This window comes from Papilio machaon, chromosome 9 (assembly GCF_912999745.1).
Source record: "Papilio machaon chromosome 9, ilPapMach1.1, whole genome shotgun sequence".
Lineage (NCBI taxonomy): Eukaryota > Metazoa > Arthropoda > Insecta > Lepidoptera > Papilionidae > Papilio > Papilio machaon.
Window position 1 is genome coordinate 4,882,697 of NC_059994.1, and position 25,447 is coordinate 4,908,143.

At 32.3% G+C, this 25,447-nt stretch overlaps 1 protein-coding gene across 1 annotated transcript in view; it reads left to right on the plus strand.

Annotated features, from left to right (window-relative positions):
* Window positions 1–24,815, plus strand: part of LOC106717546 (lachesin) — a 76,342-nt gene extending 51,527 nt beyond the window's left edge. The window contains exons 3-11 of the mRNA XM_045679473.1: window positions 18,421–18,524; window positions 20,489–20,696; window positions 20,997–21,152; window positions 21,468–21,596; window positions 23,024–23,161; window positions 23,334–23,483; window positions 23,559–23,627; window positions 24,143–24,226; window positions 24,705–24,815. Of these exons, the coding sequence (XP_045535429.1) occupies window positions 18,421–18,524; window positions 20,489–20,696; window positions 20,997–21,152; window positions 21,468–21,596; window positions 23,024–23,161; window positions 23,334–23,483; window positions 23,559–23,627; window positions 24,143–24,226; window positions 24,705–24,787 (1,121 nt within the window). The 3' untranslated portion in view covers window positions 24,788–24,815. The remainder of the gene's footprint in view (window positions 1–18,420; window positions 18,525–20,488; window positions 20,697–20,996; window positions 21,153–21,467; window positions 21,597–23,023; window positions 23,162–23,333; window positions 23,484–23,558; window positions 23,628–24,142; window positions 24,227–24,704) is intronic.
* The last annotated feature ends 632 nt before the right edge of the window (window positions 24,816–25,447 follow it).

Here is a 25,447-nt window from a genome sequence, read left to right on the forward strand (position 1 = left end):
CGTGGTAATTTCAACTAAGAGAAATTTTAAAACGTACTTATTACAATTTTATTTTATATCAATAATTTATTTTTTGAAATGTATCAAGCAAACAAAATAAAATAGCGCTTTCATTGGTTAGCTAATTAATTAACGAGATAAGGCCGTGAATATAATGTAATCATCTTCAATATTGCTAATTAAATTAACTTTCCTCGTAAATTCAAGTTCTCAATGTTCAATGAAATCTGGGTATCATTAACTATAGAAAGAACGGAAGAATCTTTGAAACTCAAATTTGCGAAATTTAAATATTGGTTTATTCACTTTTTTAATTATTTTGTAACATAACACTCGCAGCTTTTAAGGTGAGGAATAGATAATGCGCGTCTTTGTCGCGATCCTGGCATAGCCTTCTTGCTTGTTGTAAATGATTGGGTCATTCTTGTTGGTTGCCAGGTTTTATTTATTAATAAGTAATATGTTTTTATAATAAATAATAAAACATCACAGGGAATGTAGTTAATATTCATATTTCACAGTGTTCAGAGATACAAAAGTAAAAACGGAACGATTTTACAGTATATGTGTTGGCAATTTGGTTAGTAGCCAATTTTAATTGAATGAAAAAGTGATCGTTGCTGCGTTTTTTCGTTTTGGATGATGGGCTAATGGAAATTGGCAATGGTCTCCGCAGCCATCGATGCCAACTTTTGCGGAGGCAGCTATCGCTACGCTCCAGTTCGGTCTGCTCGAGAAATATAGTTCCGATTGAGTTATGGCCCCACTGGACGCGATTCTTTATTCACTAACAATAGCTTCACGCGCTTTACATTTATGTGCTGATGCGAATAAATCAACCAACTAAATTATATAGACAAATTTTTGTATATACATATAGGGGCTATTTAACCTTCAATACTGGATGGCTGTGTATTTTAGAAAAACGATTCCTGGATATTAATGAAAATAATCGTTTCTATAAATAATAGCAGATCACTACAATGCTTTTGTTTTGAGTAATATTAAAATACAAAAACAAAATAAAAATAAAATTCTATGTATAAAAATAATTGGTTAAGCTAAACAGTAAAGAAAAGTGTCTGGTTTAATTTGACACTCACATTCTACATATTTACAAATTTCAGATTTCATCTATCGAAAGTATCACGTAGCTAGAATCCCTTTTGTATTGTGAACTACAAACGTGTTTACGGTATTAAAATTTGAACATGATTTATCCATCGAATCGTTATTGTGTGAGAGCACTCGAAGCACTCCACTACAGCAGCACGTGATTTAATGAGTGAAAATATTTCACGTGTCGTTAGGGACAACGACGGAATGAATCACGTTATTAAAAACAATTCAATTAAAACGTTTTTAGTTTTTTTTTATTATTATTATTTATAAATAGTGTAACTAACACGACTTTCTTTTATATATATAGATTTTGTAGTCATTAACTACAATAACAAAAATAATTTAGTATGATTATTTTTTTATAACCTATGTTTTTCTACACTGATTATTATTTTTGAAAACATGAGCATTATATGCCGTACTCTTTAGTAAGTATATAATTTAACCTAATCTCTCGATGTAATTCGAAGAACATTTTTCGAGCAAGTTAAACAAGCAGTAGGGTCATGTCCGTCCAATTTTTCATAAAAATTACCAGCAGTTGTCAAACGCACTTGTAAGTTTCTCTGAAGAAGCCGTGTACTAGTTGTACCTATCATTTTGTCACGTACCAACCTCGTATTTTAAGAACAACCTAACATAATATGTTTAGTTTTTTTTTTTATTATTTCATAAACTAAAAGGATCTTAAGGAGAAGGGAATGCATAGAAAGAGGATATATCCTCTTTCTGTGCGTCCCTTCCTCTGTCGATTAAAGGTAGGCAACGCATCTGCAATTGCGGATATCTATGGGCAGCGGTCGCTTCGCTATTTAAGCGAATTCAGGTGACCGCTTGCTCGTTTGCCACCTTATGATATAAAAAAAATAATTAGCAATTTAAGATATTTGATACAGGACCTTAGCTCCGTAGATTTCTCATGGTACCTATAAAACGCTAAGTACATCACTCTTTACATTTAACTACTTTGTGTTATAATGAATTAATACTACGGGTTCAGAGTGCCTCAGTGAGTATTATAAAAATTTTACGATCATCTACAAAATATAAAAGAGCAAAACATTTTTATTGAATAGTGTATCGAATATTTGCGGGCAACAGATTCATGGATATGTCAGCGTCGCACGACCGCAGACTACAACGGATTGCATCGCGCCTGACGCCAGCCCAGCCCAACCCAGCTCGGCCCATATGAAACATATATCTAGTCGAGCAATATCGGTTAAACTCTTTCCATTGTACGCAAATCTTCGCATATATCAATGCAAAATGAATTCTATGCGATACGACCGTAATATATGTTATGAATTATTATACATTTTTGTGTTATACGTAAATCTTAATAATATCTAATTATAATTTTACATAATCTAGTAAAAATTATTGAACAATATAAAAAGTAACGAAAATAACGATCTTTACAGGTAACAAAATAGAATAATAATAAAATAATATTTTAACAGGAGCATATGAGTGTATAAAATCTTGTAAAGAACTTTTTAATTCCGTATATTAAAACTACTTCAAGAACTTTGGTTGCATTCAGAGTCTAACTTAAGAATGTACATATTATGTACAATGCCTTGCCTAGATTTCGAATATAAGCACTAATTAATTAATCTATGCATTTTTTTTATAAAAAATTAAATTAGACTTTTCAATCGTAATTTATTATCTGAAGAATAGAATAAATACTTTTAATATTGATAAGAAATAGATAGAGAAAGAATATTTAAAAAAAACATAAAAAGGGTTAGATATTGATTTGGTGCCATTCGTGCTAACATTGTCGCATATGCGCAAGAACGTGCCTGTATCTGAAACTTTTGGGAGACTATAAAGAAAATTCTTTCCTTTGAATTTACGATTTTTCTATCGTGCTTAAGCGGCAAATGATGGCAACCGGATGAAATATTATTGTTCTTAGGATTTGCACACGTGTAGATAGTCGCTTGGTGCTGGCGACATATTTGAAAGTAATCGAGGTGTTATGTAATCGATAAGTGAATATTGATGAAGATTAATTAGGTAAGAATCCTTGATATATATAAAAGAAGTTTATTTTCGAGTTCACATTTTTTTTCTTTCCACTTTCCAAGAAAGATAACCGACAACGTATCCTTAATAGGGTCTAGTATTCATTTTAGTGGTGCATTTTACAGTTAACTTTAGATATAGGAATGTTCTGGTCGAGCACTATAAACTTTTAATGAAGCAGATAACATGGCCATGTTGGCTTTGCTGTTTCTCAGAATCTTCCTCGGATGTTCTTAAAGACGGTTTTGCTTACGTTCTTACCTACCCTATATTCAAACACTTTATACATTAGTCTATTACAGACAATATTATTTTTTAAATACAGTTTTTCAACTTTTTAAAGTTATATTTCTTTAGGCATGAAAAGGAAAAAACGTGAGAAAATAACAGTGGAATTTCTAAAACAATGAAAAGGCGCGCACGCCGCGTGAAAAGCGTCAACATTTTATGTAGTTGCGAATATGATTGAAATTACTACTTTCCATCGTGACATAGTACTTTTGATTTCAGATACGACATGCTACTAATTTTATCATAAATATCGTCTAACTGGTATACTATGAATACCACTTTTATCTTATAATACTTTTTACGGTTAAAATCTATTTGAGTTCAAAAGTGACTGGTTAATGAAAATCCAAAAATCTATATAAATCTTGCAGGAAAATCAAAGACTGATAATATTTCACGTTTACCTTAATTGATACCTTTTATCAGCATCCTATACAAGCTTAAAATTATTTGACAGTTAATATAACATTGTTTAACCGTCACTTCGTTCATTAATATTCAACGGCCCAATTAAAACAAAGGTTTGGCAAGAACACGAAAATTCATCAAAACTTTATTGAAGTTGAAACAATACATCAAGGCGCTAAAACATCCTAATAGTCTAAAGATTGATCGTTCAGGGCCGTATTATTATTGGAGGGAGGCATTGTTGGTTGACACCCGACTCTTTCCTCTGCGCCGCCCGCGTCGCTGTCGCCAACTTGCTAATACAAACAATGGACAATGTTTGCAGCTTTACGCCAATCTTATGACAACGCATGCTTAAATATATTCTCCTCTTAATCTTTCATGCTACAAAGCTTAGAAATAATAATAATAATAAAGATTACTTATTGCATACTTAAATGATTACAGCCTCAATATCGCCTTGCTTGGTTAAACTGTATTTAAGGAGCCACTGACTTTTCTTTCTAGTGCAAAAAACAGTCGAAATATAATGTTGTGCATGCCAATTACTCAAATTAGTAACTGAATAAAATAAAAGTAAACAAATATTCCAGTAGATGCGTCACAATTATAGCAAAATCTATTCAACTAAAACCTTAAACAAAACTTATAATCTCCAAAAAATAAGTCACATAACTTGAATAGACAAGGGTCAACCAACCCGCACTGGGCCTGCGTGGTTGACTATGGCCTATTCACCCCTAATTCTTAGGGTAGGCTCCGAACCCCTCAGTGGGGACGTATAGTGAGCTGGTGAAGATTTACTTATTAAGAGCTTTATGAGAGAACGTTACTTAAAAAATGACCTAGAATAAAAAGTAATAAAGTATGTCACAGCTAAAAAGTTTTTTCCTCCTTCAATGTCTTAAATATTGATTCGCTAATGGAGAGTGATTCGTATTTTTCCTCGCTAAATGTATAAATTTCTTTGGAAAAAAATAAAAGTTTTACCGTATTACTTTCTGTCCGTATTTAATGCTTTCAGTTTAAATTTGAAATCGAATATCGATTCTACGATTTAAGAAACTTTCCCGTTCTTGCAGCTATGGTCCACGAATGTACCTAACATTAGTAAAGTAGTAGTAAGATACGTTATTTTTCTTATTTTTAAATAGGGGGATAATGTTTTCAACCTACGAAGGACATCAGTAGGCATCGCATCGTCGACGCTATCGCGAGTTCCATACAGTTTGGCGACATCTGCACATTTTCAATTCTATAGAGTAGAAGGCACATTTTTATAGGAACAAATTTAATCTAAGCAAAAGAAGGGATCAGTCTCGAGAGTGCCCCGCGCACGTGTCGCTCCCTAGCGTCGTGAACACAGACTAACAATCATTTGAAAAACTTTATTACGTATTCTATGAAAGTCTATATCATAACAACATCAGATTTATTTGTCGAAAGCTAAACAACTATGCGTATGTATATCTACTAAGTATTTTATGCAAAGTAACTATTTTTAATGTTGAATTATTAAAGTTGAAACTACACGAACCCAAAATTCTTCACGTAAAATCTTACTAATATTATAAATACGAATGTTTAGATGGATGGATGGATGGATGGATGGATGTTTGTTTGAAGGTATCTTCGGAACGGCTCCATGACTTTTGATGAAATTTGGCACAGATGTAGAACATAGTCTGGAAGAACATATAGCCTACTTATTAAGTTTTTTTTTAATTTCGTGCGGACGGAGTTGCGGGTGACATCTAGTTAAATAATAAACTTATATTTTGAAAATGGAATGTAACTGCTGGTTATGAAAAACTTAATTTTATTATAAACACCTAGCACCGGCATCGCTAATTCAGATAAATAAACAAAAATAAATCTACAACCCATGTTATTTTAGTTTAGCTTACGTTACTGATAAAAAGTTAAAAAGAAAAGAAAATTAAAATGCTTTTACAATACAATAAATTAACAGGTTAAATGGCGGAGTATTCTATGATGGTATGCACTAATGTACCATTATCTACCTTTTCTTAAAACTCTTAATCTTAAAAAAAAAAACAGTCGAAACAAAAGGCTAAGTATAACAAGTGGTAGCAATACAAATAATTTTCCAAGATGTCATTAAGTTTCGCTACACTTCCCCGAGGAATTTGCAGGATTGTAACGCTGCGCGCAGAAAATTTTCTTAGAAAAACAATAAATTTTCTGTGAGCAACGCTCGAGTGAGTTTTGGTGTCGGCTGAGCGCCTGTGCGCCTGAACGGGAGCACGCTCGCCTTAACATATTGAATTTGAAACGAACAAACTTCTCTTTGGTGCGTGTACGATTCCTACCAAGTATTTTTGAAGTAATATATTTATTTTTGTAATAAACACGGCATTGTAATATTTTACAATTTTACGTACAAATCAAAATTGTATTACTCTAAATTATGATTAAAAAAAAATATAGTACGAGTAAATCCTTATATCTGCTAGACCGGGAGCCATTTACTGAAGAAGGCTTTATGGTCGGCCTATATTAAGTAGTTCTTGAAAGTTGATGATCCGTTAAATAAATAACATTATGTACAAATTGTGATTATATTATCAAGTATTCGCATTTATAAAAGGACTGATTTCGGAAGGTATGAGCGGGCACTGCTAGCGTAATCTACGACGATTTGCAAAGACGGAAAAAAGGGTTGTCGAAGCTTTGAGATGGGGATTCCTTATCACTGTCCCATTCCCAGTCCGTCCCTATCTTTATTCTGCGTTAAATTTACGTATTTATATAACAGAACAACAAACCATCGGAATATAATTTAAAAGACACTAAGAAATACAACTCAACCCATATTTTACAAAAGAAAATTACATATACGCGGAAATGACGCCCCATTATGTTTGATTTTTCGCGACCGCACCCGCGCGTATTTATGAAAAATCACTAAGGGAAGCACTTTTATAGACGTGCTAAGTTTTAATTCAACACATGTACTTTACTTTAACTAAGATACAAAGTATGCTTTTTTCAAAGCATGAACATAAAATGGACAGAAATTCAAAATGTTGATGAAATGTTTAGCTACTCGTACGAACCTAATTCGGCGTTCACAAGTTTATTTATCTATTACTTAATTTTCCCCAATTTAGATTCTTATTAGGTAATTAGATAGATGTACTCGACATGTGGTAAACTGTAGGATGCAAAATCATTATTGTGTAATGTGTAAACATATTACACAGTAGTTACTACTGAAACTTAGTTCTAGACAAGCTTGGGTAGTCGGTTAAGCTGTTCTCTAGTGGGTCAACTCAAGTTAAAGCTTACTCGAGTATTTACTTTCCTACGGTTACTACTATCTTGGATCAACAAACTTCTGTTAGTTGTCTTTCCCTTCATAAAGTTTTACGACAGCGAAGTAAAAACCCAAATGTTTTAAACTGAACAAAATATTTTTTTTATGTAATTTACTCTGTATACAGCCATCCGTTTGAAAGGCACAGATGCTATTTGAGCGACTACAATGAATTAAACGCATACGCTGATTTTATTTTTTATTTCGATATCTTGTTGTAATAACAGTTTATTCTACATAAGAAAAAAAAACTACAACTTATACAATTTTCTAGGGCTTATTATAACTACGTAATACGCCTAACTTCTTTCAGTAATAACTATACTTCAATATGATTAATTTTTAAGAAATATTATGCCATCCAACAAGCAGCTAGTAGTTAAATTATTCTTATAGTCGTAATATCTTGTTGTCTAAGCTTAATTAAACTTTCAGAGTAAAATATAACTTCAGAAACAATTTATCTTTTCATTATCATCATCCATTTAAATATGAAAATATTCATCTCCACGAAGAAGATACTTTGGTGCTATTTAACGCCGCACCTGCCGGAGGCGTCTTAGCTTGGCCGAAATTAATGCGACGCAAAGTCGGCAAAGTCAATTACACTTTATTAAAACCGTCTCCATTTATATCAATTTGACACAAACTGTTACAAATACTGGCAATGTTCCGTCCTTTTATGCTCGCGCGAGGCGGGGCTACGCAAGCGCTACGCGTCTACGATTCTCGTAGACAAAGCGGCGGCTGTTGGTGAAGCGAGTCAGTTCGCTAGCGGAGCGCCTCGGGCTCGTAGCTCGCGCCTAACCTGACAGCGTCTCGTTGCTACGGGCATCGGAAACCACGAAACCATTGCGTTCCCCATCCAATGAATAATTAATTAATCGCACCTATTCGAAGTACTGAATCAATGAATGAACTTCGAAACATTATTAATGAAATTGTAGACATTATTACCGGCTTATAAAGTTTAATTTGATGGCTTTATTTGACTTGAATATGACAAGTAAAAAATCATATTCATATTTAATATTGACATTACTGTTATCAGTGATCAGTTTTGTTTCCTCTTCTGATGGTAAGTATTTCAAAGGTAAAAATTACTGTTCGGTTAAGTAAATGTTACTTAGGTATATTTATTATTTAAATAAAATAACAACTAACTAATCAACATATTAATTTATTTACTTATCATCTATATAATACGTTTAAAAAAATAACAAAACATATTATATTATACTCATATTAACAATTATTAGCTTTAACAGCTAATTTAAATCAACACTTTCCTTACCCGAGGAAGTAAACAAACAATAAATTCCACGTAAATCGCCGGTAAAATGACTTATTCAGTAATTATACTCTATTCATTATTGCTGTACATACGTAAATTAACTTTATAAATTTAATGATTTTGATTATAAACTGAATTTTTTAAATTTGACATTTGTGTGAAATCATAATCCTGTATTCTTTGTTTTATAATTCTTGTGTATTTTAACACAATAAAACAAAATGGCTTTGTTGCAATATGTGTGCGACAGGTCAGCTGAATTAAAAAACTAAATGAGACCAAATGTGACAGCTGATCCGTTTGTTTTATAGTATCTGTCTATGATTCTATTTATGTTTTCTCGTCTGGTACATTATAGTGATAAATCAGTAATATTATCTATTACTTTTTTAATGCGTGTTTAATTTATGCTTTTTATAATTAATGTTTAATTTATGAAGATAAATAGAAATTATAAATTACAAAAGTTTGTCTGAAATATTTCAAAGTCATTAGTCAACAAGTGCTGGTTTGGATTCATAGCTATAAGCACATTAATCTTTCAAATGAGGACAGTTACTTTTTTAATATCTCATAGCAGAATGTCATACAACTTTTTTGCGAACTACATAGTAGTTGATGTAATTTATTACATATTAATATGTATTATGCATAAATTATATGTTCATTGATGAATCAAGGTATTTTTCAGAAAGACTCAGGCATTTCTTGTTGGGTTGTAGCAATTAGTTAAGGTTCATATGATACAGAGGTCATCATAAAAATCAAATAGAGATATGATATAGACAGAAATTAATGGAATTATAGACTTATTAAAATGCACTAAATATCTGATATAAACTGTTTAATTTAGAATTATTCAAATTACTCACGATCATCACTAAGTTATATAAGTACTTTGCTTAGCGTAGTTATGTAGAGTTACCTCATACCACATGTTTTACATAAGGAACCTAACTTACTTCAGAGCCATAAAAGAAATAAAGATAAATAGATATTATTGTATGTTCATAAATATTATTTATACATTATGTATTGATAACAAAAACATTATATAAATTATTATAAATAAAATTGTAACGCAAAAACAAATTAATAATTTCTCAGTTTTAATTTTTTACAAATGATAATCCTATTTATTAAACAGAGAATAATAATCTCAATTAAATTTTTGAAATGTTCTATTAAAATTCACTTTGAGTCTCATTTTCATTACTTACTCTTCTTCCAGGAAAAATAAGCATAAAATAACAATTTTCAGGCAACTCCAATACGAACGAACTGAAATGTAAAAATGAACAAATATTTATATAAGCGTTTGAATTCTTAACCTATTCTAAAATACCATGTTTATATACCTTTATTAATTTTCCATTGTGTACATAACGCAGTGAATCACTAATGATATTGAATTACAAACCTACCAAAGCTTTTAATGAAAAACATTGGCATGTTTTGTTAAAAAAAAATTAAAATATTTGGTTGAATTTAAATTATATCTGTACTTAATCACAGCATCGTCATCATCATCATTCATTCATCATCCCATTATCATTATAATATTCTAAGTGAACTAGATAATTTAAATTCAATGAAATATAATATTTTTTAACAAAACATGCCAATGTTTGTCATTAAAAGCTTTGGTAGGTTTGTATTTTTTTGTGTTCCTGGGTTATCTTTGTTGTATTTTAAAATTACCTTATCAAACTGATTTTAATTGGTTTGAATTATTAACTCTCTGATTGAAATGAAATGAATTAATAATTCGAGTTAATGGCTATGGATGAACCTATTATATTAAGTAACCTTAGTTTAAAAAAAACCATAACACCCGACTGACTGATGTTCTAATGGAGGAAATAGCGCCATCTATTGACTGTATTTTATATCACGTCTTCTACTATATGTATTATGCCGATGTAATATATACCCTATGACACTCCGGGGAAGAAGATGAATCCAATGATACCTCACTCATCGAAATCAGTTCACTTGTTTAGGCATTATTCCATCACATAGATATTTACATATACATATACAAACCCACTTACACGAAAACAAACTTACATACACGCGAAAAACGTTACTCTCTTGACATTCGGGTAATAATAAATAGTAATTGCGATTGCTTACTTTTTCTAACTTTTAAAGGTATCAACTTTTCAAAATATTTATGTATGCTATAGTTAATGTACAATAATACAAATAAAATTTCAGAATCAAGCCTCAGTTAAAAAATATTAAACCCGTTGGCACTTATTGGTTTCGGTACAGATTTTAAATTAAGCCGCAAGTCATAATAACATTCGCTACAGTAAAACACGTGGCACTCAAATAAAATATATGTGTTTACTACTTCATGAGAATTTTAAATGATTACATGTTCATTTAAATATTTAAAGTCTATTTGAGTATACAGTTTTACATTTACATTATTCCTTATCTGAGGTAACATTTACTAAAAAAAATATGTTAATTAAAAACTGTTAAACAATAGTTCTATAAGTTACCTTACTATGTGTCACCTTGTGGTCTTAATATTGGTCCATCCTGCAACAACAATATTTGTTGACCACTGAAATACCACAACTACACAGAAAACAGGCGTAAAGTGGAAGCAATTGTACACTATGTCTAATGAGTATTTATGCCGGAGGCCTAATTTTAGTCCACGTTTCCTTCCCACCCTTTTCTTAAAAGACGTAGGACAGCATGCATAGGAAGTTGATTAAAGGTAGGCAACGTATTTGCAATTGCTGATGTCTATGCGCAGCGGTCGCTACGCTCTTTCAGCGAATTTAAGTTGCCGCTTGCTCGTTTACCACTTTATAATATAAAAACCTTCTTTATCGTTTTAAGTACACTGCAATACAAATTAAGTGTCAACAATAATTCTTGGAAAGTCGCCAAGTAAGCCTAGGGCCTAGTTAACGATACTATTTTCGGATATGTCGATACCGATCAATCGGCAGAATGGATTTTTTTCCCGTTTTTTCGATCGCTTGGTGGGCGAATTGGCCCAACGGCAAAAACACCGATATTCTCAGTCTTTATTACATTTTAAATCTCTTGATACTGAGTTTTCGCATAGCATGTTTCCAATGTTTACTTACTTTTGATCTGAAATTCAATACGAACGATAAACAAATACTATTCAATAGAATATTCATACCTTAAAATCCATTTAAATGAAGGAATTATTGTAATTGTAACAGCACATATAAATTTGAACAAAAAAAGAAATTTACTTTGAATGCTTTTCATTTAAAATCATATTGCACGGAACAATGACGTATCCGTATTTTTGAGAGGACTGGTTCGGCGTTGATATCTGTTAGCCCATTATTCAGCGGATTAGCTGTGAATTGAATAAGCTCCGGATGTTCAAAAGACTATTATCGTATTTTAGTTAAGTCCTTTGAATGTAATATTGACCGAATCATTTTTCTGTTCTTCTTATAGTAAGGGAGGCGAAGTGGGAATTTTAGGAATTACTCGAGCGTGGCGGTGAAACTTAAAGAGAGAGCCTTTCACCTAATCAAGTACATCTTCCACAATTAAAATGCTTCATATAAGGCTAGCATTACTTCATTGGATACAAGATACAAGGGGAACCTTATGTTTGACTGCCATGCTCGAGTAAATCCAAAAATCCCCGTTTCACTTCCCCTATTATTATTTTATACTTTCGCCAAAGAACGGAAAATTACATTAGTTAACATAAATTATTATTATACTAAATATTAAAAAAAAAATATAAATATAAACTCGCATTTAATATGGCTTCGACAAAAGATGACGTTATCGTTATGAACGTTATGAACACATTACAAAATATGTATATCTAAAAGTTTAATATCATTTATTGACCGCGAAATTAATATGCGTCACTATTAAAGTAGACTGGGAGTAACTTTTAGTTACAAGTTCACTTCTGAACTTAACTCCGCAGTCTATATGTTCATTATTTGCGAGATGCAACAGCTACGCTTTAATTTCTCATACAAGTTTGAAACTCTTTTCTAAAAACTTGTTTGGCGACATGTTGACTAGAAACTTTACAAGTATTGTAATATAAGAATTTTCCTTGTTTGAATTACTTTACTCAAGTAGGTCTTTATTTTTTGTATTTGAATATAGAATGTATATTGATTAGCAAAAAAATATATAATGAACCTTGATTAAAAAATTTCTTCAAGAATTCGAGTACTATGATTTAAAAACATCATTTTCTGTTTCTAATATTCTTCTAAAAGAGTTAAGGTTGCATATCAATATCAAACTCTAGAAAAACATTCGGAATAACTTCGTTAGATTCCGATGTGCTCGCGTCATCCCACTCCATCTAATGAAGCCAATTTTCCGTGTCCCTTCCACCTTGCTTTCCTTTTAAATTTTCTCGCGTATTTTCCGCGTCATCTATCTTCTATGATTCAGTGTTGGCATACTGCTTTAGATTTTAAATTCACTTCATTGATTGAACTACTCCCTCAGAATTCGATAATATTTGAATGTTCGTATATTATTTATATTTGTATTAATATACATTAAAAATTCACAAATGTTGTAGGAAAACACATGAATTTATGACAATTTAAAAGTCACAGAATTTAATACGTAATTTCTTATTTATGTAAATGAAAACGGTATTTGACAAAAATCATATGTCAATGCTCTTACAAACATATACAGGAGCGAGTAAAGATTATATAGCGCAAAAGTGCTGGGTTTATGAAGCTCGCGTATTTACATTTCACTGCCCTTTCATCTCTAAAGATATTTCGCAGCGCGTCCTCTCTTCAACTTTATGCTAGTTACCTCGCAAGTCAGCTGCAGTAAATTGATTTATTCGCTACTCCAAAACATAACTTAAATAAATATAGTATATGGTAACGTACATCAACAGTTTTATAGTTTTATTGGTGCCGTAAAGTAATCATATTGGGAGAAACATGAGTAATTATAAATAGTTCTACAATTTTGTAGAAATATTTATAACTAGCTTTTACCCGCGACACCGTCCGCGCGGAATAAAAAATAGAAAACGGGGTAAAAATTATCCTATGTGCGTTTCCTGGTTCTATGCTACCTGCCCACCAATTTTCAGTCAAATCGATTCAGCCGTTCTTGAGTTATAAATAGTGTAACTAACACGACTTTCTTTTATATATATAGATTACAATCATCCATTCACGTCTATTATGTAAGTAATTCACATTTATAATTAGAAATAGTATAATTTTTTGTGACAGCTTAAAAAGTACTAAGAATATTTATTAAATGATTTTCTAACAGTCAGACCGTATCCAATGTGTTATTTTTATTTACACTTAAGAAGCTTTACAGTATAAGAGTGAATATTTCCAACAAAAACTTTAGGTTTGAAGACATAAATAGATAAAAATAAAATAAGACGGCGTGCGATACAGTTCGATAGGGCGAGGTTACGCCGTCGTATATTTGGTATGAGCGCAACGTTCGCCCATATTTCTTGACGTCTATGCCCGTAGCATCGGAACCACTTCACGCGATACTCGCCACTTTTTGCGACTCGTTGTTTTCACACCACAGTAATATTGAACAGTTTGTTAAGAAATGTTCCTATATAATACAATTTAAAATAATGGTTAATTTTAAAAATGTTTCTGTAAAATAATGCACATGGGATGATAACTCACTCGCCAGAATATTTTTAGCCATTACACTTATATGACAATGGTATTGCAGTCAACCCATACATGGCCTTCACACATATACATAAACATCCAGGCTGTACCTAAGCTTTGTAATTTCAGTTGTGCCTTGATATGTTTATGGTGATAAGGGAGTTGCGACCTAAAAACATCAAAAAATATGTGTCAATTTACCTGCTTGAATGGCATAACATATTTGAAAAAAAATCTTCAAGATTGCGTTAAATATGTTAAGGACTTCATATTTATCGAGTTAAGTGTGTAGCGGCACGTAATCTTCTGAAATGATCGTCGTGTTTGTGTATGCATCCGATTGGTGTCGTCTACAACATGGCACGAAAACGCCGCACGCCACGCCGCACGCCTCGTCCCCGCCCGCGGCCAGCGCCAGTGTCGCCTAAACCCCCCTTCCACTGATTTATAACGGCAATATAACGCCAACCTGTCATGCAGATATTTTTATAACTTTCATACAGACGGTATTCTCTAAGATTTTTCTTTGCGGAATTTATTCTTATTGTTTTGTTTTTTGTTTCAGGCGCTTATGAAAGTCATCATTATTTATTAAAAAATTTAAGCTGAAATAATATTTGTTTTTAAATGTGTTACGAAGCTTTTTACCTACTGTTGTTACTTTAATACTCTGCGACCCAGTTTAAAGTTGAAAAAGTTTTGCACGTTAGCCATTGAAGAATTATTGAGTTGCTCGTGATATATCTCCATTCGAACTGATATTAAAAATAAATTTTCCGTATATTTTCCCATTAGGAATTTATATTTATTTATAAAGCTTATATTTTATATATCTACTCTATATGACTGAGATAAAATTTAAATAAATATAACGTTTAAAAAAATTGCAGTCATTATAAATTAACTCTAAAAGGTTATTTGTAGCGAGACTTCTAAAAGGAGGCTGATTAAACACTGTTAAGTTAATTAATTCTTTGTTCAATAATTAAAGGCACGAGAAAACAACAATTAAGCTGATTACGTTTGCAATTCCATAATAATAATTTATACCTTAAAAGCTTTTGCTGTAGACTCAAAATGATTAAAAGTATATTAAAAATAAAATAGAATATATAATTAAGAGTTGCTCAAACTTTAAAATAGGAAAAAGTGGGCGCCATCCTTCCTGATATAATAATGGTCTCTTGAAGGCGACGGGTATGGTACGTGAGAAAAGCCGAGAAGGTAAAAAAAATAAAAATATGAAGATTCATACATTAGCTCTATTCCAAAGACTTCCACAGACAGCATAGCTTACGTTCAGCTTTTCTAAATTGGTTTACGGAACTATTTTTATTTTCTTTACTTTCTAAATTTTTAGTTTCAAACTTGTGCAAAGCCCCATTACACTTCATCGAGGCACAAAATTGTATGTGCGCTGTGAAGAGGTCAGCTCAAACTTGAAGTTTCAGTTTGAGAAAAACTTGCATAATGGAGGCTTACCACTCAGTACCGCCGGCATCAAATATGCACAAGTCGTTAGTGCTTTAAAGTATTTTCTACTGCATGAAATTCCTTACCCAATTTAAAAAAAAACATTTTCTAGAAAAATTACAACCTAAAAACAAATGAACTATTTAATTTTGATAATAATAATATGTAAATGAGAGCTTGTACTTGGATCCCTAGATAGCTAAAAAACGGTTTTTACCCACGGTACTAAGATAAATATGATGGTGTAAAGAAGGATCATATGATCTTAAAAGACATCGTGGAAGATGAGATTGAACCACTATTGATGATTTTAGTGACGGGAAATTGTTAAACTGCTTATACATTTAATTTAATGCTTTAAAGCTGTCTTTCGGAATAGAGAAGTTCATGAAAGAAGTTCATAGATGTTTGGTATGTCTTACAAGCGTTAAAAACGTCACGTAACACATCTTGTTTTATTGTATGTACCTATATTGTTTATTATCTTTGTGTACTATCTGTGTTTGATTATAATGAAGGATTCTGATAATGTTAAGATCGATTGCTATAGCGGGGATGTCTTGTAGTTGATGATAGTAATTGTAAGGTTATGGATATTAGATACTAAAAACATGTAACACGGATTGCAATTATAATTCCTTTAACTAAACCTTCTGTTAACACAAAGTGTTCTGAATTGAATGAATTTATCGACATTAAACTGGCAGGCCTACTGCCTTTAAGCCACAAATTGGGTGCTATATTTATACATGACTTCAATTCTCTCAATTTCACCAGTTGGGGCCTCACATTTCAATGCTTCGACTCTGTTTGCAGCCATTTACAAGCATCGCTAGCGATAGGGATGTAATTGCTCACTAGATAGGTGTTCGGTGCAGCGCGTACACTCCGCGCCTCCTACTCAATATTGTTGCATTTTGCATAAAATCGATACTCATGAATGTAGTTATACTCCTCTATGAAGCGGAATGAGATTCTTTAATGTGATTCCTCTGTAATCTCACGAATGGCTAATTCTTGTGCATTCGAAACAATTGCATTCAACTTCTATATAGTCTGTTTGTTAAATTTAAATATTTTGTTAAATTATAAGTAATGTAATGTGGACAAATCACATCAGAAAAGCGATAGAAATGAATTTTGGAGTTTAAGTGAAAATGGGTCGTTGTGGGGTTTTTCAATTAAGGGTACATCATTTAAAGTGAAATAGGTAAGTTAAGCGCAGGCGAGCGTTCTGGGCAGAATGCGACTCGGCTCGGCAAGGTTCAGTGGGAATCTAATTTGCGCGGGCGGCAGCCGCGGACTTTTGTCACAGAGCTCCAATTAGGTAAATACACGAGTTACCACCGCACTGGCCGAGGTGGGAAGCAGGCAACTGTGGCTACACACTCCTCTGCATTCGTAAACACTCGAGCCTAATGAACGAGTCATTTTTTATCATATTTCGAAAGTCCACGAAATGTTTTAGACTTTATATTTGTCGTAACAATAATTTAAAACAAGTATAGTACTAATTACAATCGGATTTTATTCATCACATTTATGAATATTTGACCAGACAATCACATAAACCCTTGTCTCAAATATAGCTAGCTTAAAATAAAGTCGTGGAAGGGTATCTTCCTAGTTGACACCTTTAAATCACAGTAATATATAAAGTAGCAAATATTGATACGTAATCTGTCATAAAGATGCTACAAGGAAGACATGTGGATTGTTTATTCGTGTTCTGTAAGCTCTTTTTTCATTAGAATGTGCGCGTCGCTTGCAGCGCGCCCGTGGCCCCAACCCCAAGATTGATGGCTGTACGATGGATTTGTTCTATTCGCTTTCTCTCTCATCAATCATTCGCGAATATTTGTCCATGTCTCAGGTTGTTTATTCCATATAGATTGCAGGGCTTTGGTACTAGCGGTCTCGTACATCATTTTGTATCCAACGTTTCCTTTTTACTCAAATCCATAGTTACTATTTTGTGGCCTTTTTCAAGGTAAATGTCAATTAAGGATACTTCATTCTAAACTATTTACTTATATATATTAAGAATCAAGATAAGTTTAAGGTTTATCGAAATGGATTGACAACCCAGTGAACCCAACAAAAACTTATTTTCTATCATTATTTAAATATTAGTTTTCGTTTCGCGCATTTTTAATTATTTTAAAAGATCACATTTATTAATGTAATAACACTTAAAATATTTGTAATCACTGAAGTATAAACAAACACATATCTTCCAAATTTAATTTCATATAATATTTTCAAGCTTTTCATCGGAGCGCAAAAGGCAATCTCATTATATTGAAGAGGCACCAAAGCAGATTTGTATTTTGAATGAATCACGACCGTCGAGGGTCCGGGGACATGAGTGGTCCGATTTGTATTATATAAAAGGCGGAGTTTGAACTGAAATCCCCGGGGAAGAATGCTTGTCTAACCTCAAGCAATATATTGTACGAACAGTCTTAAAAGACAAACATTTTTAAGCATTTGGAGAAGTCTCCAGATAGAATGTAGAACACACAAATAGACAATTCTCTTTAGTAATAGTGAAATGTTGATCTAATACGAACGCAAATTATTTTTTTAACCATACTGTATACCATATACATTACATTTATAGTGTGTTTCAAATTACATTTATAGAACGTTTCAAATCAGAATCATAAATATCGTGAAGTCATATCGAAAACAAAAAAAATAATAGCGTTCGTAAAATAGATTAAATTATGTAACAGTAAAATTGCATTATCATTCGTGAAATTAATTCAAGCTATTTGTTTCAGAATCTCTATACCCGCGTTTCGTGGAGCCCGTGCCCAATGTAACTGTGACAGTCGGTCGTGATGCGCTCCTGGCTTGCGTTGTGGAGGATTTAAAGGGATACAAGGTAAGTAAAATGCTGCACACAAAGTCTTACAGCTTTTTTTCGGAATTAGATAGATTTAGAATTCGGGAACATATATAAATTTCATAACTAAAAAAATAATATGCGAGTCCGTAAACTAAAAATATGGCAAGATTAATTATAGCACTAACCATAGAAGACGTACTAAATATCACTAAAATAAAGCATAACGAAACATTATTTTGTTATTATTGTATATTGCCAATAACACTTTATGTAATACAAATATATTTAAAACAATGTAATCTTCTAATACAAATACTAAAAGGTTGAGCATTTTGAACTTAAAATAAAGCCCACAGTTGCAACTTTGCAATGTCGCATTGCTATTTATCAAAACCCGCTTAGCACTTAAGACGGTATAATCACGCGACATAAATTCAATACTAAAGTATAACACAACCCAGTAATCTAGATTCATCCAGGCATTAAATATTTAATAAAGTGTTCTGTAAAGTACGTGACGTGATAAATATTAACACAATTAATTAGTATAATATTTCCAATTGACAACTGCACAACATTGAATCTAAAGCAGATTCACAGATTTTACGATACCTTTTATATTTAACTTAGTTTTACGAGCTCTATTTTCGTCAACCCACGACTAGCGCTTATTTTGCGTATTAAACTCACTAAATGAAAATATGACATTATTTCTTTCCTTATAAACTAATTATTTTGGTATGTAACATTTATATTAGATATCAGATTTACTTCTATTAGTTTATAGTTTTATCTATCCTTAATTATAATACGGAATATTCTGACAAAGTACGATAAAGCAACCACTTTCAACTGTGTAAATCTCTTGCAAAGATTATCTTTTAATGTCGTTACTGATGACTCCTCACCATCAAGGTTTTAATTCATAATTTGTATTTACTTTGAAACACTCAGGCGTCATCAGTTGTAAACAATTTATCAAGGAATATTATTAAAAGGGGTGGATATCTGACTAAATTGTACCGCTCTGCTAAGCCTATTGTCCGACAGTTTACTGCCTGAGGCTGGTGATTATTTTGATATATAATCCACTAATACAAAGCATACTCAAGCAATAAAACCCATTCTTTATTTCACTTCATTGTAAAAAAAATAAAACATTTGTAAACTTTTGCACAAAAATTCGTTCATGCACTGAGGCTCAAGACCGCTAACTAAAATTACGTACAACTTCATCGGTGCGGCACAGTAAAGTTTTAACAAGGCAACTTAATATCACTTTGGCCAGTGGCACAATTCTCCAGTTATTAATCATGCAGGAAGGCTAGTTAGCAAAATTGGAGTGTCGTGTAGTGTGGCGAGATTTATATGGTATAGGAGGAATTCTCCGGAGACTAAGTTTCAGCTGATAATTTAATATTCTTAAAGCCGTAAACAAGTTAACCCTTTCACAATTAAGCTCCTGTTTAATGCCCCACTTTAAGAAATTGTTATGGATGAAAATAATATCTATATTACTAAAATAAATTTGGAAGTACTTTATTTCTCATATTATTATTATTGTATTACTAGCTGTCGCTCGCGACTACGTCCGCACGCAGTTAAAAAATAAAAATAAAAATAGATGTTGGCCGATTCTCAGACCTACTGAATATGCTCACAAAATTTCATGAGAATCGGTCGAGCCGTTTCGGAGGAGTACGGTGACGAAAACTGTGACACGAGAATTTTATATATTAGATTATCTAATATTATTAGTGTTTATATAAAAGAGTAGGTTTACATTAAAATAATACCTACCCTGTTTTGTGTAACCGTTTTGTACTGTAGATATTAAGGTTACCTTTTTACTATGAACTTAGTATGTATATAAAATTAAATACCTGTACTGCGTACTAACATTTTATTACCCCATTTCGTGTGATCCAAAAACTAAGTGCAAGGAACCATTTTTTCATTTAAGACTATTAAAAATAAATATTAATTTAATTTACTTTTAGGTGGCATGGGTGAGAGTTGACACGCAGACAATCTTGAGCATACATCACAATATTATAACACAAAATCCAAGAATCAGCCTGTCGTACAACGACCATCGCTCTTGGTACTTGCACATAAAGAATGTACAGGAAGTTGACCGTGGTTGGTACATGTGCCAAGTAAACACCGATCCAATGCGCTCACGGAAAGGTTATTTGCAAGTTGTTGGTAAGTAAATAAGAGAGAATAAGAGGAGAAAAAGCTATATTTTAACATATAGGTCAAAATTTGTTAAGATATACTATTGAGTTAAAAGAGACTGTTATGCAATAACTATAATACATATAGTAATATGACAATCTATTTCCCAGAATCCTATCAATACAATGGATTTTTATGAAAGAATAAAATTGTCAATTTCCCTTTTACTTGGAAAAAATATATCTTACCACTGCTTAAAGAAATACCACTACATTAGAATTAAGATATTAATTTCATTACTTAAATTATTATGTACATTTTCAACAGTTCCGCCAATGATAATAGACAATATGACATCAACTGACATGGTGGTTCGTGAAGGCATAAACGTGACAATGTACTGCCGAGCTACTGGCTACCCCGAACCTTACGTCATGTGGCGTCGTGAAGATGGACAGGAGTTTAATTGTAACGGAGAATCTGGTACATTTATTCATCATTTGATTTATGCAATCGAGTTATTACTTGTCCATTAAAATCATCAAAATTGAATCAACAATACTATTTTCAACTTTTTAAGACAAAATGTTTTATTATTTTTTGGTGTGCAAAATTATACGAAGCCAACATATACAATATGTCTCTTTTAAAAATGAAATGGATTTTGAAAGAAATTTTTTGTGAGAGTTATTTGTTTTCAAAAAGTATTCAGTAAAATTCCCTTTACAATAACTCAAATACAAAGGAAATAATAGAAAAAAATCAGTTTACATTTTTATTCAATTGATTTTTTTTCAGTTAACGTGGTGGATGGTGAAAATTTGACAATATCTAAAGTATCTCGACTGCACATGGGTGCTTATTTGTGTATTGCATCTAACGGGGTGCCGCCTTCAATTAGCAAACGAGTCGTCCTCATGGTTCAATGTAAGTGCCACTCTCATTTCTTCATATTTTTTAATGTTTTGACTTCCTGTAATAATTTCAATCATAATTAACTATATCGCTAAACGTTAGCATATTCAAGTTCGGTACATCTAGGAATTTCAATTTACTTAAAGCAAGCAATAAAAGAAAAAAGCCATAAAATTGTGACATCATCAGAGATAATTGTAATCAAATTTTTACTGCCTTTAATTTTCTTGGAATAGCGGGCACATTTATAGCGCCTCATTGAATCGACCTCAAATCATCCTGTCATAAGTACGTGAGTTTTTTCACATCGTTTCGTTTCGGCAGTACTCAGGTTTGAGAAATATTATTTTTCTCGAGGCGGGCGCCGTTAACGACTATTTACGAGACGGGAGCTCTACCTGGCGGGGTCTTCTACCGGCTCGTCCGTAATTGCACCCAATTAGAGCATTATGCTGACGTGAATACGACACGAGGGCGATAATGGTGATTCTGTCTGCGCCCCGCAGCCCCCTCAGCTCCCTCAGCCTCTGCATCCTCGCCTTGAAAGCCAATGAGATGATTTTCTTTTCCTTAATTCACGTTTCTCATCTCAGCTACTTTTTCCCCTTGCCGTTTCTAATAGGTGATGTTAAAGGTTCACGTAACTTTCACTCGATTAACCAACAACACTTTGTTATAATGAAAGACAAGTCGTATAATGTACTCATATGAGGCCAATAATGCTTTACCTTGTTTATTGCTTTTGTAAATTATTTTTTGTAGCATATGAATTATTTTTTTAATAAGTATTAAATAAAAGATAATTTTGAAATAAGTAACATCTATATCTATATATATAAAAGAAAGTCGTGTTAGTTACACTATTTATAACTCAAGAACGACTGAATCGATTTGACTGAAAATTGGTGAGCAGGTAGCTTAGAACCAGGAAACGGACATAGGATAATTTTTACCCCGTATTCTATTTTTTATTCCGCGCGGACGGAGTCGCGGGTAAAAGCTAGTCTATATATATATAAAAGAAAGTCATGTTAGTTACACTATTTATAACTCAAGAACGGCTGAATCGATTTGACTGAAAATTGGTGGGCAGGTAGCTTAGAACCAGGAAACGGACATAGGATAATTTTTACCCCGTTTTCAATTTTTTATTCCGCGCGGACGGAGTCGCGGGTAAAAGCTAGTGCGTTCTAAAATAAAGCGGACCAATGTAACAAACTACATTCACTGTTTAATTCAAGGTATATCTTTGATCTCATATCGAGCGACTCTTTGCCGTAGCTCGGGTGAAATGTTAAAGTTCAAACTTCCCGCTGAAGCAGAATAGAAATATAGAGTTATTAATATAATAAGTTATTTCATTACGGAATACAAAACCAAGGAAATTAAAAAAAATGTTATGTTAATATAATTTTAATTTACCTTTGTGTTAAATTTAGTCCCGCCGATGCTGTCAATACCGAATCAACTTGAAGCTGCCTATATAGGACAGGATGTGACACTCGAATGCCACACCGAATCATATCCAACTTCTATTAATTATTGGACAACCGACCGAGGGGATATGATTATATCAGGTCAGTTATAAAAGTAATAAAACATTTTAATTAATTAATTAATGAGGATTTCAAAAATCGAACATCGAATTAATAAAGTTGATTATAATGGTTTAAAAGTTAAAATGGTTTCTATGTTAATCAGTTGATTTCAATTTAATGACAAATTAGTTTATATAAATTTATATTTCAGGCAATAAATATATAACTACACTAACCGACGATAGTTATAGTCGAATAATGAAGTTAACCATAAGAAGGGTGTCAAATAAGGACTTCACTTCTTATCGATGCGTCGCGAAGAATTCACTAGGGGAAACAGACGGATTCATTCGACTTGATGGTATTTCTTTATTTAATTAGATATAAATTAAATCTAACAAATCTATAAGTAAAATAACTTTTTACGTTATTTTAGAAATCCCGGCGCCTTCCACAATCAGTACTACTGTCAACTATGTCCCAACATTTCCTTATAAAAAGAAAGGTAGGAATTCCTTTCAGATTTGTTAATTGCTAGTACACATGTAGAATATTTAATTTTATTGTGCCTGCTCTTTTTTTCAAACATAAATGCATCTTTGCCAAGTATGTAGCAGTTGTCTATGAAATTAAAACTACAGACGTGCCCACATAAAAACTCACACAGGCATAAATACACGAGTAAAAATAGCAGTGTAAAGTTCAGAAGCCACGTGCCGCTTATAAATTTATCACACTTCTTTAGTCTACGAATGAAAAGGTCGATGGTGGTTTTTGTATTTATTGGTTTTGCCTCCGTGGCCGAATGCTTTCGAAGTATTAGATCGTTAGTAATATTATTGTGGCAAAGGCAATTTTGTTTACTCTTTGACAATGTTACCCGTCATTGTAATATATTGTCACTGGTTTTTGCCTTTTGTTAGTCCCAAATTACTCTTGCAATGAGAAATGGATAGTAAAATTCATCTGTAAAGGAATATTTAGCAATTTCATGATCAATTGTTTTTACCTATTACCTAGGCAAAAATAAGAATCGATGGAGGGAATCTTCCGCCGAAAATCGAGTCATAGGTGATTATGAAGTCGAAGAATGGAAAGATATGGGTAAGCATAGTTATTTCTGAAATTTGGTTGAATATTTTTTCTAGTAAATTTATTGGTGCTTGTTGTAATTAAATATTTGTAAAACCCCAATGGTAACGACGCATCAGAACCTTAAACAAGAAAGTCATGACAAGGATTAATGAGTGTTTAGGAAGTAAATTTTCCATTAAAACCTTTTTAATGTTAAAAGATTACTGAGCAGTATGATTGACTAATTTCATTTAAGAAAACTTATTTTTCAATATAAAAAATAATATAAGTTTTACCTTCCTTACGTAAAACTATCTTGTCTAGAGATGAGCACATAAACAAAAAAGCAATGAGATTGAATCTATAGAGTATCGAATGGATGGCGACAAAGGTAGTGGAAGACTGAATAGGTCAGGTCATTGGAGTAAGGTCATTTGATGCTGTGCCTACCCTTCGTAGACTAAATGCAGGAAGATGTTAATACTTTTCTTTTATTTCCTACACATAGATTACGAGTCTACACAATCATCCAGGTCTGCAGTTCAACGCGCTACCTTACTCGTTACAATAACATCAGTTTTATTAAGTTGACAATAAATCACTGGTTTTTCATAAGTGCCAATATTATAAAATTATGTAAGGCAATGAAAAACACAATTGTCATGAAAATATAGTAATTACTAAGGTGATTAAAATATATGTAAATATTAAGATAATTTAGAAACATGTTTTGACGGCGTTAATATGGAAATACATTATTGTGGTAGCTGAAATTTGTCACCTATCATTACTACTATTATAAAGATATTTATAACATACAAAATAAAAACTATATTTATTTCTATCAGTTTAAACCAATTTAAGTTAAACTGTTCTAATTGTACAAATTAATTGTCGCTCCAGATAAATACGTATAATTAAGTTTCTTAATAATTAAAAGACTGATAGATTTTATGAAACGTGCCATATCTAAGTCATTATATAACATTATTAGATGATTAGAATCTATTGTAAATATATTCACAGAATATTTGTTTAACTGCCGTAGTCAATGTCATCTAATAGTCACTATCACTATAGACAGTTTATATTTTTCATCGAGCAACGACAAAGTTATTTGACCCGGTGGGTAAAGTCAAACTAAATTACGTATCAAGGTTACCTGAGCCGGTACAAGAAGCGCTGCTATTGAGGTTAGTTCTGTCAGAAAATACGTAAACCTACATAGGTCTAAAAGATGACGTAAAAGAA